Source organism: Strigops habroptila, chromosome 9 (assembly GCF_004027225.2).
Source record: "Strigops habroptila isolate Jane chromosome 9, bStrHab1.2.pri, whole genome shotgun sequence".
Lineage (NCBI taxonomy): Eukaryota > Metazoa > Chordata > Aves > Psittaciformes > Psittacidae > Strigops > Strigops habroptila.
This window is the reverse complement of record NC_044285.2, coordinates 3,709,339-3,724,074: the sequence shown is the minus strand read 5'-3', so window position 1 is coordinate 3,724,074 and position 14,736 is coordinate 3,709,339. Positions and strand designations below refer to the sequence as shown.

Below are 14,736 nucleotides of genomic sequence, written 5' to 3'. Positions count from 1 at the left end.
ACATTCTGGGTATCATTACTCAACATTGCTGCTCCGCGCAGCCCATGTGTGCTGCAGGGATATTAATGCTGACCATACTTGCATGGTCTGTCAGGTCAATATGCTTCTTGAGAAAAAGAATGAGGAAAAGCAGCTTTTACATCATTAACATTTCGCACAGCATCCACCAGGCTTTGCAGCCCATGAAAGTGGATGATTTCAATACAGTGCTACAGATCTGAGCACCAAAAAAAAAAGGGAAAAAGAAGAGTTACGTTTCTTTCCACTATTGTTCACGTTTGAGCGTAATGGTAAAAAGATGAGGAGCTGACTCTCGTGCCAGCTGGTCTTGTCAAGATTTATTGCACCTCATTAAATAGTTGAGTCAACACACTTCAACCTTATGGCTCTTTCACAATGTAATGTAAGAGACTGTGGGTGCGTGTGTTTTGTGTACACGCATGTTGGTATGTCTATACAAAATTGATCTGTATGGCAGAGGGTGCAAACAAAATAAATCCCAATACCACGAGTGATGATGCAGAACATACTGAAACAAAATAGTTATCACAGCAGTATCTGCATCCTGTTTTACTTCCACACATTTTTCTTTTGCACTATTTAAACCAAAAGAACGTTCACAAAAACTAGAAGCAGAGAACACAATTCAGCAACATCTGTATTAACCACAACACAGAAAGCCATCATCAAACAAAAACAACAGCAAATACACCAGGGAAGCCTACATCAATGAACTTTCAAGACATTTTCCCCGAACTATTAGAGCATATGGGAAAATATCAGACTTTAGTCATTTTGACTAAATGGCTGTGAATAATTAGTGGTTTACCCACAGCTCTGAAAGCACTTCAGCACCAACTAGCTGTGAGGACATTACACGCAGTTTTACAGATAGGTACACTGAGGCAGAAGAGCTGAGAGAGTTCACAGCTTGCTGAGAAAGCAATTGTTTCGCACCGTAACTACCAGATTCTCAAACCCCACCATACCTGGAGAGGACTAAAATCAAGAAGTCCATCAAGTAACTGTCCATCAGTGTTACAAAAGAATGCTAATCTAGGAATAAACTATTTAAACCAAAAAAGCTTTTCCCCAAAATGGCAAATTTGCAGCTCTGAGAGGATGCTTGTTTTCCTAGTTGTCAAGCTACAGCACCCTTGCATCTGGTTTAACTCACTGGGATCTACAGGTGATGGGCTATTCTTTATATTAACACTAGACATATGAATGATTAAAAAGAGTTCAAACCCAGTGAAGATACGTCAAAGCATGTCACAGACCTAAGTGGAAGGTACCTACAGGACAGAATTAAATGCAGTTCATGAATACAAGGGACTTGCTAAACTCTAACAGCTTCTTTGCCACTACAAATAATTGTATTGGTGATGATGTTACTGTTAAGCCAAATTCAGGAATTGGCAATCTGGACTCTCTTTTCTCCCTCGATGATTGTGGACAGTGATCTCATGAAAGCACTACCAGCAATGCCTCCTTTCAAACTGTGGCTGGGGAACACTGAGATGTAAAATGAAGGAAAGCCTCAGAGATGAATGGTGCAAATAGAAGCATTTCCATTTTTCTAGGCTTCAGCCCTCTCTTACATACAACCTCAAAGCTTCAGAGCAGAATGTGATGAGAAACCCTTTAGCATGATCTCTTGAATGACCCACGCAGAAATTTTGCCCCATGGTTCCAGAAGCAAACCCTCTGTTCTGCTTTCTGTCCGAAAGACATCCTGGCTGAAGATGCAATGGAATTCACTACATCCCTAAAGAAGTTGTTCTAGACACATACAGGCACCACTGCTAAATATCTGTGCATTATTCAAGGCCAGTATTTGTTAAGCTTGGATCATAAACTGCATGTAAATTAGTCAGGGTTAAATTCTCCTCTTTGATGTACAACCAGGAGGAGGAAGGGGGAGTGGTGGAAAAGTTTATTTTCTATTAAACTTAAAATAGAAGCAGCTTATTGTACAATTTTGGTTGCCAACCAGAATTCCTCCATAGCCCACAAGAAGGTGGTGGTGGTGGTAAAGCCAGATAACATGCCCAGGTATGAGCCCATTGCTGGGGGAAGCAATGGGCACAGAAAACCTCAAACAGGTGATTCTGTACCAGCAGGACTGCAGAGCTGAGCCCAACCTACGGATACAGTGGGTGAAAATACTCACATACATGTGTGTGCGTGTATATATGTATATAGGCATATGTTTGTGTGTCTATATATATATATATACACACACACATAGACATATATTAATAGGAAGATAAATAAGGGAAAAATCTCTCTTAGCAACACCGGCCTTTCTGCAATTTCCCATCTTTGAGGTATGGAAAACATAGGATTTTAATAGTATCCCTGTGTTTGATTCAGAATACTAAATGCAAAGCATATTTCAGGAAACAGTTACAGAAAAATCTGGTAACTGTGCTTGAGCTCTGTGTTCTGGTGCCATACCACTACAAAGCTCAAACACTCGTTAGTGCAGTCCCTGCATTTAATACAGCATTCGGATACCCCAGCAAAGATTAAACCATCAGCTTTGGTATTGTATGTTCCCAAGATGTTTTATCATGTTAATAGCTCGTTTCAAAAGAGATCATATATCCTCCTCAGCTACAACAGAAACCCAAACAAAAATCCCCATTAAACAATCCTATAGCTAACCAGTTGCAGTGACTGACTTTTTAATAGTTAAATAGCCAGCTTTGTGGAGAAATATCAAAGTGAGAAGTGGCAGGACTTGAAAGGAAGTTGCTTGTATATGAGTTCAGAGCTTACACTGACACAGGAGGAGCCATTAAAAGAGCTGTATTACTGCTAATTGTAAACTCAGCAACCAGCTTTCAGATGGCAGATCTCTGCCTGCAAAGTCTTCCCCACAGCATTCAAAAAGTGCCTGTTAGGATTTTCCAATGATATTTTTCACTGGAAAAATATTGATTTGTTGAAACTGTCTGTGGGGAAAGGTCATCTTTGGATCAGCTCCCAGATTGAAATACTTCCAAGAGCAAAATAAAATCTAAAAAAGTGAGCTGGTTGTTGAAAAGTGATATTTCAATAAAAATTTAAATGTACCCCTTTATTTTTAATTGAAATACTTGTTCGACAGAACCCTGAAGGGATTTATGCAGATAAAAATAAAATTTAAAAAAAAGGAAACAAAAATGGAAAATTTTTTTATAAAGGTGCAAATTTTAGACTCTCAAAAGCTCCTGGAAGACAGAAAAACTTGTCTGCACTGCTGTGAGACACCAGTCCTGAGAGAGAACACAGTCTGGAAACTCCCAAGTCAGGAGAGATCTGCTCGGCAGGTGAACGACGCTTCCAATTACAGGGATTATAATGGCATCTATCTGAGAAAGGAGCCTTACTGTGCCAGGTGTTTTCTCTGCAATCTAAACACACTGCTGGGAGCTTAGAGATAAAGGGAGCTTTATGCCTCTGTTATAGGTGGGAAGATGAGGAACAGAAAGGGATTAAATGTCTTGCTGAGAGTCTGCTGGGAGACAAGTTAAAACGTTGCTCAGAGCTCTGCAGTCCTCTGCTCAGTGTCACAGCCACAGGCTCACGCTGTCTGCTCCAGCTAAACTGCAGGCAGAAAGCAGAAACAAGTCCTGGGATACTCCCAGGAACATGTCTGGCTGTGGGCCTCCTCACCTTTCACAGCTTTTCATACCTTTCCATAAGACATACTAACTCCATCCCACACGTGGGCCAGCCCAGACCCACAGCGCGTGCAGCATTACGACCACTCACATGTCGCTCTAGGGAAGTAATCTATTTTAGGCTCTTTAACTCAGTGCTGCAGCTGGAAATGAGGGGAAGCCAGAATTCATTCAGCCAACTCTTTGCCCACAGGCAGTAAGTCTAGAATCTCCTAGTTTCTGGGTTAGTTATTGCATCACCACTGTTAGTAAAATCAGCATGATTCTGCCCAATGACCATACTAGGTCTCAGTGAGTAGAAAGGGCTCACAATACTTCCCCGTCTCAAAGCCTCAGATTATTACCTGCAAGGGAGAGCTTTCAAATCTCCCAAGCATAAAGGGAATGCAATGAATCAGGATGTCCTTCCCACCAGGGAACAACTCTACAAAAGCTTGTTTGCTCCCTACACATTCACTGTCTCACCTTCAATTCATCCAAAAAATGAACACTTCTTCCTCCTGAGAATGAATTTGTTCCTGCTGCCTACTGCCCACTGGAAAGAGGAAACTCTTATTTCTAGCAGCAGAATTAAACCACCATGAAACAATTTTGCTGTAAAAATGAGGGGATTATGAAGAAGAACTTGGAAAGAGTAAATATCCTTAAGGAAGAGGAGCAAGAGACCACATAACACACAGGCATACTTATAAATAGGCTGGCTTTCAATGAAGTATCAGATCTCTCTCATTTTGCCAAGCTTTTGGCTTGGCATGTAGCTAACCAGGAGAGAAAACATGCTTATAAGCAGAATCCTAATTAACACCCATTAAGTACAATAAACACACAATTTACATGTGTTTTCCTGTTCAAAACACTATGAATACGTTCTTGAAGCCTCACGCCATGCCTCAGAGGAGGAATTCTTTACAAAAGGTGAGAAAGTCAATGCCCCCAATTTCTACATTGTCGTTGTCTTTAATTTGGGATGCATAAACAACTGACAATCCACAATGGGTCACAAGGGAGGTGAGCACTGTTGTTTACACTGCTGTTAGATGGAACTTTTTGCTATTGAAAACCAGATAAAAAGTGCTCAGGATTGGAATCCTGCAAACTTGGAAGGCACTTCTGAAAAGGAGCCATGTGATGCCCCAGACAAGGTACCTGAAACTTGGATACTTGTACCAGTGGCCAGCTGCTGACCCTTCTCTAGAGATGACATTCCAATGAACAAGCGTTAGGTGCAACAGTGGAAGTATCTATTTGTCCAAATGACAGACCTGCTCCAAAAGTCAAGGGAAGGCTTAAGAAAGAATCATGAGAACTATCCTGGAATATTCAGGCAATGGTTGATATCCACTAACATCTTGTTTTAACAAAACTGGGCAATCTCACAAATGGACTTGATGATCTTAAAGGTCTATCCCAATCTAAATGATTCTATGATTTTAAATTCATAATGTGCAATTTTATTTATTAAAGTCAAACAAGAATGGATCTCTGCTGTTGGACTGAAAGCACCTCAGCACTACTATAAAAAAGAATCATATAATCTTCTCAGATAAATCTAGAAAACATTTCTTAAAAAGCATTTCCCTGTTTTCACTACCTGGTGATCACCTTGTTTCTTCAGAACATACAGAAACACACTTGCACATTATGCCTTTTAGATGAACAGGATCAATAACCTGTCTGCTTAGAGCCAACAAACAAATTTAGACATGACACCCCCTTATACAAGTTTTTTCATCAATGTAACTCCACCAACTCCATGGACAGCCCCTTCATCGATGCTCGTGTGAGTGGAAAGTCACGAACACCAGACACAAAAAAGATTGGTTTAAGTCATGCGGAAATGGCCCTTGACAGTTGAGGAGCTCTTCAGGAAACAGTCCCTGGGAGTTAACTGCTTCCCGGGGCTACTCTTTTCCTTGAAGAACAGTACAAAAAATTCAACATAGTAATTTCCAGCATTTGTTCATGTTCCGTGTCAGAGAAAACAAAACAACCTGAACCCAGCAAACATGAAGGGTGTCACGCTGGGTTTGGTCCTCTGAGCTAAGTGGTTTGATATGCATTAGTCCAACTTCCAACACATGGGTCCCATATGAAATGTACCCTTTTATATATATGGAGTGATACCAGGAGCTTTTCTATCTACAATTAGAACATAAGAATGTTTCTCCTTTGTCTTTCAGAGAGGAAGACAAAATTTGTCAGCTCCCAAAACAGTAACTTACTATGACATATCACTCACCACAGGTTTGGATGTCTAAGGTCTGACTGAAATGAACTGGTTACAATCTTCAGTCAAGCAGCCTTTCTAACAGCAGATGAAAGTCAAAGGATTAGAAAACTCCAGAGCTCTCATGTTTTGACAATGCCAGAAAAGCAAAACCAGCCTATCCAGTAGCTGCCCAAAAGACACTTATGGACAAGGAAGATGAGCCCTGACCTCTCTAGAGCAGATGCAGCAGGGATCTTCTGCAAAGTGTGCCATGGTCTCTCCCAGTAAAACTGCCCCTAGGGCTCTACGAATGGCTCTGCAGGATAGAGGGTAAGAGACTGAGACAGGTAAAAATTCTTCTTTTAGAGAGGGGTTTGGCCTCTCCAAGCTCTTCACCCTTTCCTGAGAAGAACTGAAATTAAGTACTTTTATACTGGAAGTGTGCAGTGTAGTATCTGGAAATGGTTCCAGTCTGAGGGAGATACAAGAAACCAGTATTTTGAGAAGTGAAGAGTGGTTTGGGATGCCTGACTGGAAATACGTCAACGAGGGCAACCTTTCAAAGCTGGTAGAAGCTCAGGACTTCTGGAAAACCACACAGCTTCTCTGAATCTCAAAATCAGATGCTAAAACATGGACATATTCATACTCATTACTTACTTTGAAAATTTAGGCCATGATTGAGCCTCCTGAACATGGCAAACTAAATGCCTTCTCCACTGCCTAAAGTATTACTTTGCAAAGCACCAGTTCTATTCCATTTTTTGCATGTACCTGGAATTAAAGTAATAGTCACAAGAAAGAGATTGGAAAGATTGCATTAATGGAGACCACAAACTAATTTTATGGCAAAGCAGCCTATGCTAAACACTAATCCTTTCAGTGCCTTCAGGGCATTCATGAAACTAGCTTCTGTGGGTCAATGATTCAGAGACACAGAAATTCAAGTGGAAAAAGACAAGCTTTACCCACTTCCCTACCAACACACAATTCTTTGTCACTATATGCACTCTTCAGCTTTGCTGAGCCCAGTTTTCAGCATCTTGAATGAGATAACACAACTGTACATGTCGGCTAAAGAAATCAGGGAAGTATCTTTACGTGGTCAAACCTGGAAGAAGTAGAGACATGTAATGCAAAGCACTGGAACAGAGTCACTCCTTTGAAATGAACATTAGAAATGTTGTACTTTGACTTACTGCCAATTTCTACCTCAGTATGCTCGAGAGCCACAGCTAAACAACTGTGTCCCAAGCACAGCAGCTATATTAGCATCATCTTGCACATGCCATGTATTAAGTGCTGCTCTGAGGTTCATACTACATGTACGCCACCAAGAAAAACTTCCAAGTTCGCAGTATTATGCTGTAATCTAGCTGAGGAGAAGATATCTCCCCATGATGAAACAGGGCAAGAGCTTCAGGCAAGCTTCATAATCACTCCCATCTAATACTGTGTTTGCAAATTAGAGCCTAAAATTCTGATCTTGCACTTCGCAACATCAATCTTGTATAGCCTTCATTGAGAGTAATGTTCACTCAGGAATTCCCAGTGAACTCCTCAGGTCTTAACACCTGATTGTAAGACATGAAAAGTATTGATTTTTTAAAACAACAGGCAGTGCTGTCCATTAAAAAGAAAACAACAAAAACCTGGGAAATTAAAAGAATGAAATCACGGATTGTGTTTCTCGGCCATGGGAAAAGAGAAGAAAGGGACAGTAAAATAAATCTGGGTATGTACCCATACTGTTCAGCTGTGGTTGTGCAGATTATGGGAGTTTTCTCTTGAAGTGTTTTGCAGATGCGAAGTTCCCAGCAGGCCAATGGGAGAGGTCTGAATGCCCTTCAAGCTTGTTAGACACTATTTTCAGGCTGATACTCAATCGCATTTTGGCTAATTTCGTTAAGTTCAAACTTCAGCTGTAGATGCCACATCACGAAGCTACACTAATTCTTCCTCCCTCCTGTTGTGTCTTAATGAGAAATGTAAGATTGCCAAGCTGAAGTGCTTGATTCTTAATAGGCACTCTATGATTTTTAAGAGTTTATTATGTTTATATTCTTAAATTTCCACATTGTATTTTTATAATTGTATTTTGGTTCCCCTCTCTCTTTTTAGTTCTCTTTCAACCACTGCACCAGAATGTGTTTTGACCATCTTCCAAACTGAAACACGTACAAAAATTTCTGAAGCATTCCAATAATTGTAAACTGGGCTGTGCTGCCCAGGCAGGAACTCTGCTTCTCTCTCTTTCTTTCTCTCTCTTAAACAAAAAGTATTTCCACTGAAAATAAAGAGAAAAAGGTCTTTTTGCAACATACAGAAGCAGTGAAATAGGACACTTTGGTTTCATGTGAAACAGGCAACGTGAAAATAGTCTGAATTTTAACAACTTACATGCGGAAAGCTATAAAATAAAGGGTGGCAGTTAAGTAAATTGTTACCTTTACTTCTGAAAAAGAAAATCTTATTTTATTTTAGAATTGCCAGGCTTCTATCCTGCAAGCCTCAAGAAAACCAAACCCATCCTCTTCCAGATTTATTATTATTATAGTTACACAGAAGCTAACATGTGTAATGGAAAATTATGGAGACAAAGTCCCTGGTTGTACAGAAAATGACAATGCAACCTATTATTTTCAGGATAAATCAGCTCTCAATCTAATTACTATGTTCTTGTAAATATTCTATAGGTTACTAAATAATAGGGCTTCCTATCATCGTCTGGCTCTTGCAAATGACCTTGCAAAGAAAAAACAGACAGAGGCCCATTGATTCCCAGGCATGGAGTCCATGAGTCCACTCCACCAGTCTCTTTGCAAGATCAACACCACAGAAAGACCCACAATTGCTTAATTATATTCACCCCCATAGCATCAAATATGAAAACTGAAGGGATACGTAAAATCCACTTTATTATTATAATTGTTGCTCTTCCTTTACTTTGCTTTTTGGTTCCTCTCCTTTTTCATTTAGCCCAGAAATCCAATCAGTCTCCTCTGGCTTACAATCATCTTTGCCCTCCTGTCCTGTGCTGCTGCTCTGGAGCATGGAGACACCTATATTTGTTAAAAAACAACTTGCACTTAAGAAAAAACAGCAGAGCCAATTCTAGCTGTGTTAATTGGTCTAAAACCAGTGTCATATCAAAACTCACATTCCCAGTTACACCCAGGTTGACAGTGTCCCTTCCTCAGAAGGAAATCTCTTTGTAGCAATGGTAATCTCTTTCCACATGCCATTTCAGCCTAAGCACAGCTTTGACTCAAAATGATCCTGAAGGATAATGGTTATATAAAAACCCGCAAAATTGTTTTAATAATAAATAAGCCAAAAGTCATATAAAGCAAAAAGCCAAACACTGGATGCAAGAGACAGAAATCACATTTTTTCCATAAATACAATTTCAGTGCAAAAGCCTCTATTCGTAGGCATGCCAGTCTGAAAAATAACCCCAGAGTTGTGATTAAACACACGGCATATTTTCATGTGAGGTTATGGACAATGTGTTTTTACACAACTCTGGTGGAGAAGCACCATCTCTGCTCTGTGAGAGACCCAGCATAAACCATCTGTGCTGTTCCTCTCACTGACAGCACTGCTCAGTGAAGGGGACAGCAAAGAGTTAAAGTCTGCTCTCTGCAGAAGCCTTCATTGCTTGAGCGGGGTTGAGGCTTTTTGCTTCCTCTTGTGTAGGGGTCAATTAAGCTCACAATACTTGATCCACAGCACAGTGTAGCTCTGAAGAACTGAGGTCAGGCAGGTTGAATTTCCCATTGTTTGCACAACCTAGGATGGTAGCCCTGGACTCACACCAACCAACATCCACCAACCAGAATCCCAGATGACCTCCATGTCTCGGGCACACTGATAATGTCTAGTGGTCTAGTGGAAGCTGTCTCTGCCCGTGGCAGGGGGTTGGAACTGGATGAGCTTTAAGGTCCCTTCCAACCCAAACCAGTCTGGGATTCTATGGTTTTGCTCAGAGTTTGAGAATGACACGGTCATCTGTTTAATTTCTGCTAAAAACAACTTATCTCCTTTAAAAGCAAGATCACTGTGCAAACTCTTAGGCGAGCCAAAAGCTCTTCCAGTACTGCATGGCTGTACAGCCTCCCACCTGAAAACAGGCAGCCTGTCTGGTATGGTAGAAGCACATTTGTTTGGCCTGCTAGCTGAACACTCTCATTGATCAGACAATGCCTAACATTTGCAATGGGAAAGATTAATAGACAGCACCATGTGAAAGCACTTTTGATCACTTTACATATTACTAGAGAAAACTATGTAACTTAGATATGAAGGGTGAACTATGGAAGGGTCTTGAGATGTTCATTATCGTATGTGAGATGATCTCACTTGAGAACTGCCCAACTTCTATATTCTCATTGAGTTCCTCAGATCAAAATTCATTCTTCCGTGGAGCCACGAAAACATTTACTTTCCTGATGATAAGCAAGGACCCACCTAACTACTCAGGTTAAAGTCAATCCAAAACCAGCCACCTGGATATATCTCAAACCAATAAAATCCAGCAGAGCATGTACCAAAATGGGCCTGCATTCCCTTAAGGGGCTGGCAGGAAATCTTGCCATTTATTGTTCATAGGGTATCATAATAGAAATGGTGCTTTTCAAATACATAGAATTTGATTTTTCCCTGCCTAACAAGCATCCAGCCTAAAAGCCTGATTCCAAAGCTCCTTAAACAGGTGACGTACACCAATAAACGTTACCTAACATTCCACTACCAGATCCTACATTATATGTCTTGGAGGTCACAGACTCCGATAATAGGTTATGATTAAGGTGATTATATCATATATTCACGCTGGTAATTAGGGGGTTTTTTTCAATTTTACTATATTAAAATGTAGATGCAGTGTCCAAGCAAATGAAAAAAGAACATCAAAAGGTATCATGTATGTAAAGCTGAGCCTACCTTGTCTGTTTCCATTTTTGTTCTGCACATTTGGAACGGAATAGCTGCAGGATAAGCTGGTTTGGCAAACTTCTAATTCTCAGAGCTACTATTTGGTACTAAGCATTTGAGTTATCCTTAAAAACAAACATGGAAGAAGAATTTGGGAGATGCAAACTGCAATATCCAGATAAGGTTGAATATTTATGGATTAACTCTCTAGTTGGCCCAGTGTCTGAGGTGCAAACACTGCCAAGCATTTAGGCACCTGACTCTCTGTGAAGGCAAAGGAGATTATGTTCCTTTAAAGATTTGGGCTTTGATGCCTTTAAGGGAAAGAATTTACTGCACAGAAAGTTTCTGCAGTTCCTCAAAACTGTCAAAATTTTGGATTCATTTAATCTCTGAAATTTGTTCTACAACCAACTTGTTTGGCATTTTTCAATACAGGTCCTTTAGTTTGCCTGATACAATGAAGCAGCTCAACTATCTCCAATGCAATGTTATAATGTAACTCTTTTATTACATCAGAAAATAGACAGTAGACACATGTAATCCTAAAAAGATTGAACATGCTCATTTCCTGAAGTTTATTCCCTTTTTGTAACAAATATTTACTGTCAAATGTTTATTACTGTTACATTTGGATTTTTTTAATACTTTATTGAATTAAAAATACCACATTACCATTGGCTAAAAGAGGAGACAGCTCTATTTGCCAATAATTTCTACAGCTAATGCCAGTGACTAGTGCCAATTTTTTTTGGTTCATAATTTTGAAGACAGCTTTGAGACTTACGATACAATCATTCTGCAGATGGGGCATGAGAAACACAAAGGTGAAAAGAACACAAACCTCAGAGGTTTAAAAATTAAAGCTGATCATTTCCTCTAAAGAATTTCCTTCCATTGCCTTCAAACGACACATCAGAGGAGCATAACAGGATGCAAATATTTACTTAAATGAAGATCCAAAGCTTCTCAGTGTGAATGTTAAATCTTAATGCATATCTCTAACAGAAAAGTAGTTTTAAATAAGGGATTGCAAATTGGGTTTAATTGCTGAAGTTCTACCAGGATCTTCATTAGAAAGCACTAAAGTCCTCACACAATATGCTTTTCTTTGGGAGACACTAAAGGAGGAATTGAGGAAGAGATGTCAAATAAGAAGACTGGTGAAAAATCTTGGGAGACACAAACACCTGCTGTCTGTATCTCACAGAGAAGAACAGTGCCTGTTGGCTTGTTATTCTGGCAAGCAACTTGCTCCTGAAGCAATTCCAGACTGGACATGCAATTTCTGCATGAGAAATGCTGACCACCTACCAGTAGGCTGACATTCTCATTAGGCACTGGACTATCCAGAAACAGAATGTTTTTTATCACACCAAGGGAAATAGCAAATACCTCTTCCAACAGCAGTCAAGCTGGGTGACACCCACACAAGTGGAAGAACTTGAATCATCCTGGGTAGATCTGGGGTTTTCTTTACAGACCTATATGCTAATACTTTGCTTCCAGCACAGTAGTCCTGGTGGTCTGCATTTTCTTGATGGAGCTGGAAAATACAACCTACCCAGATTCTTTTCTTATTGTTTTATATTAGCTAGTTTCCAAATCCAAAGTAAATAAAACAGCAAATGCGAAACTAAGAGCATGTTCCCAGGACTTGCATGTGTTCAACAGTTTTAGTAATTTGGCGCTTAGAAACCTCAGTTATCACTGATTACTATTTTCTTTGTTACCACGGATTTAAGATCCCAAGATTGTTCAGAATGGGAATAAAGGACAACTAAAAATACAAATGGCTAATTAATGACAGCAAGAAACCCAGCTGCTTGATGCCCGTCCATAGAGGACAGAATGCTGCCAGCTGGTGCTGGTGACAGGACAACAGTGTTTCGTGACTTTCTTCTGGATACCTCCAAGGCCACACTGGAAGTAAGCATTGCTCCAGTGGGATGCAGACATACTCTGTCAGAATGAAGACATCTAATTATGTGCAAGCCCTTAGGAAAAGTTTAGCCGTCTAAATTCCAGAGGAAAGTCAGACAGCCTCAACTCAAATACGACCTACTTCTAGAGACACCAAAAATCAGTGTTTCCATTTTGCCTACCAACCATGCAATATAAACCATTCTGCACTCATACTATGTTGCTTAGAAAACACATAGGAAGGGGCCTAATTCTGCACAAATCTCTAAACGGCCTCATTAAACAAGCAGTCATTAATATTTCACAGCACAGAGTCAGAGTCAGCTCCTAAGAACATGGTAGCAGTATGAAGGCGAGGTCAACTGAAAGATCTAGACAGTCTGAGGTGACTCTGTGGAAGTAGGCAAGCACTCTTATGAGAAGAGACTTTCACCTCAGCTGAACTTCCAACAGAACAATCTCTGCTGAGTACTGCAGCAAAACAGTGTCAGAAGGGACCAAAGTACAAACAGAAGTTCTTTTGGGTCTGCTCTAGAAATAAACAAGACCAGTGCAGGGAAAGGAAGAGCACTGCACAAGAATGTGCTGCCAACATGAAGGTCAATGGGAGTTTGACCACTGATTTTGTATCAGCAGTGCTGAACACGGTCAAAATCCCATGCAATACTTCTGAGGGAAGTACAGAGTCCTTCCTCAGTGCTCGACAGTTTTATTTCTACTTCCCCCCTTGTTTCCAGGTAAACCCCACAAGCTCTTACCTCCATATTCTTACAGAACGTAGCATTGGTCCCAAACAGTATCTGGCACTGTTCATCGGCACTGTAGTGCATTCCCGGCAGCTTGTGAGGGAGCCGCACCGCGTACCGGCTGCGCGGGTCTGTCACCAGCAGGCAGGTGCTCACCTTGGACCTGTGGAGTGTAAGAATTGAATATGCCTTTAAGGGAAGCTTAAACTCTGAACTGGAGTGTTAGATCACTGCTGGAGAGAAGCTGATATCCTCTCTTCAAAAGGGAATCTGATGACCTCATGTCAAACAGTGATGGTTTTTCCCAGTATGTATCTGGAAGCCTTCTAAATCATTAAAAATTATGGATAGAAAGGTCCTTGAGAACTCACCCCTGGCCCCAGGCCTCAAGCAGAATTGACTATTTTCACATCTTCTTGGGCTATTTGTCTAAACTATTCCTAAAAAGCTGATGGAGACTCAATTCTGCCCTCAGGGTACCTAGTCCAAAGCATCACAAGCCTTACAATGACAGCTAGAAAGTCTTCTATCATGTCTCAGCTGAATTCCCCCAGCTGAATTTTAAGCCCTTGACTTATTTTCTTATCCATCGCCAATATAAAGGAAAGATTTTTCCTTTTGCCTTTGCAACAATCTTTCATAAAGTGGAATATCACTTTGTCATCTGCCCTTTTAACAGGGACCAGAGCAAGTTCAGATGCAACTTCTTTTTCAACTTCATGCCTTTAATCTGACATTAGATATCCCATTTTCTTTCATTATCTTCTTTTCTCTCCCACCTCTAACCCCCAGACTGGGGAATTTTCCATGCTGAACCTATTTCTAGCAACAAATGCACTGGCCACTGTGCCAGGCACTGTTTGTCAGAGAACTGCACTGGAGACCACAATTACAGAGTTCAGACAATTCCAGTGCTTGCTATAGTACATGAGAGTTAACAAGCAGCAAGGCAGAAAACCTTCCTGAACTGTTGAATCTGATGAACTGAAACATGGGTGCAGGGGGAAAGAAGTTTATAGTCCACTATTTGAGACCAACAGTCACTGAGGAGTGAGAAAATATATCAGAATTACCTCCAGGCAAAGTAAAGTTCCCATAAAATAAAAGCTATTTAATAACAAGAATGACAGTAAAAGCCACAGCTCAAAGCTGGCAGCATCCTTCAGCAGGAGATTTTTCCAAGCCACTTATATTTCTGTCACTGTAAACATGAAGGGCATTTTTTGTAAAATTAAGGTGATTTGGGGTTGGT

The 14,736-nt window shown here is 40.5% G+C and overlaps 1 protein-coding gene across 1 annotated transcript in view; it reads right to left on the bottom strand.

Moving 5' to 3' along the window:
* ADAMTS17 (ADAM metallopeptidase with thrombospondin type 1 motif 17) overlaps window positions 1-14,736 on the bottom strand; it is a 174,494-nt gene that overhangs the window by 75,569 nt on the left and 84,189 nt on the right. The window contains exon 10 of the mRNA XM_030498506.1: window positions 13,497-13,647. Coding sequence (XP_030354366.1) covers window positions 13,497-13,647 — 151 coding nt within the window. The remainder of the gene's footprint in view (window positions 1-13,496; window positions 13,648-14,736) is intronic.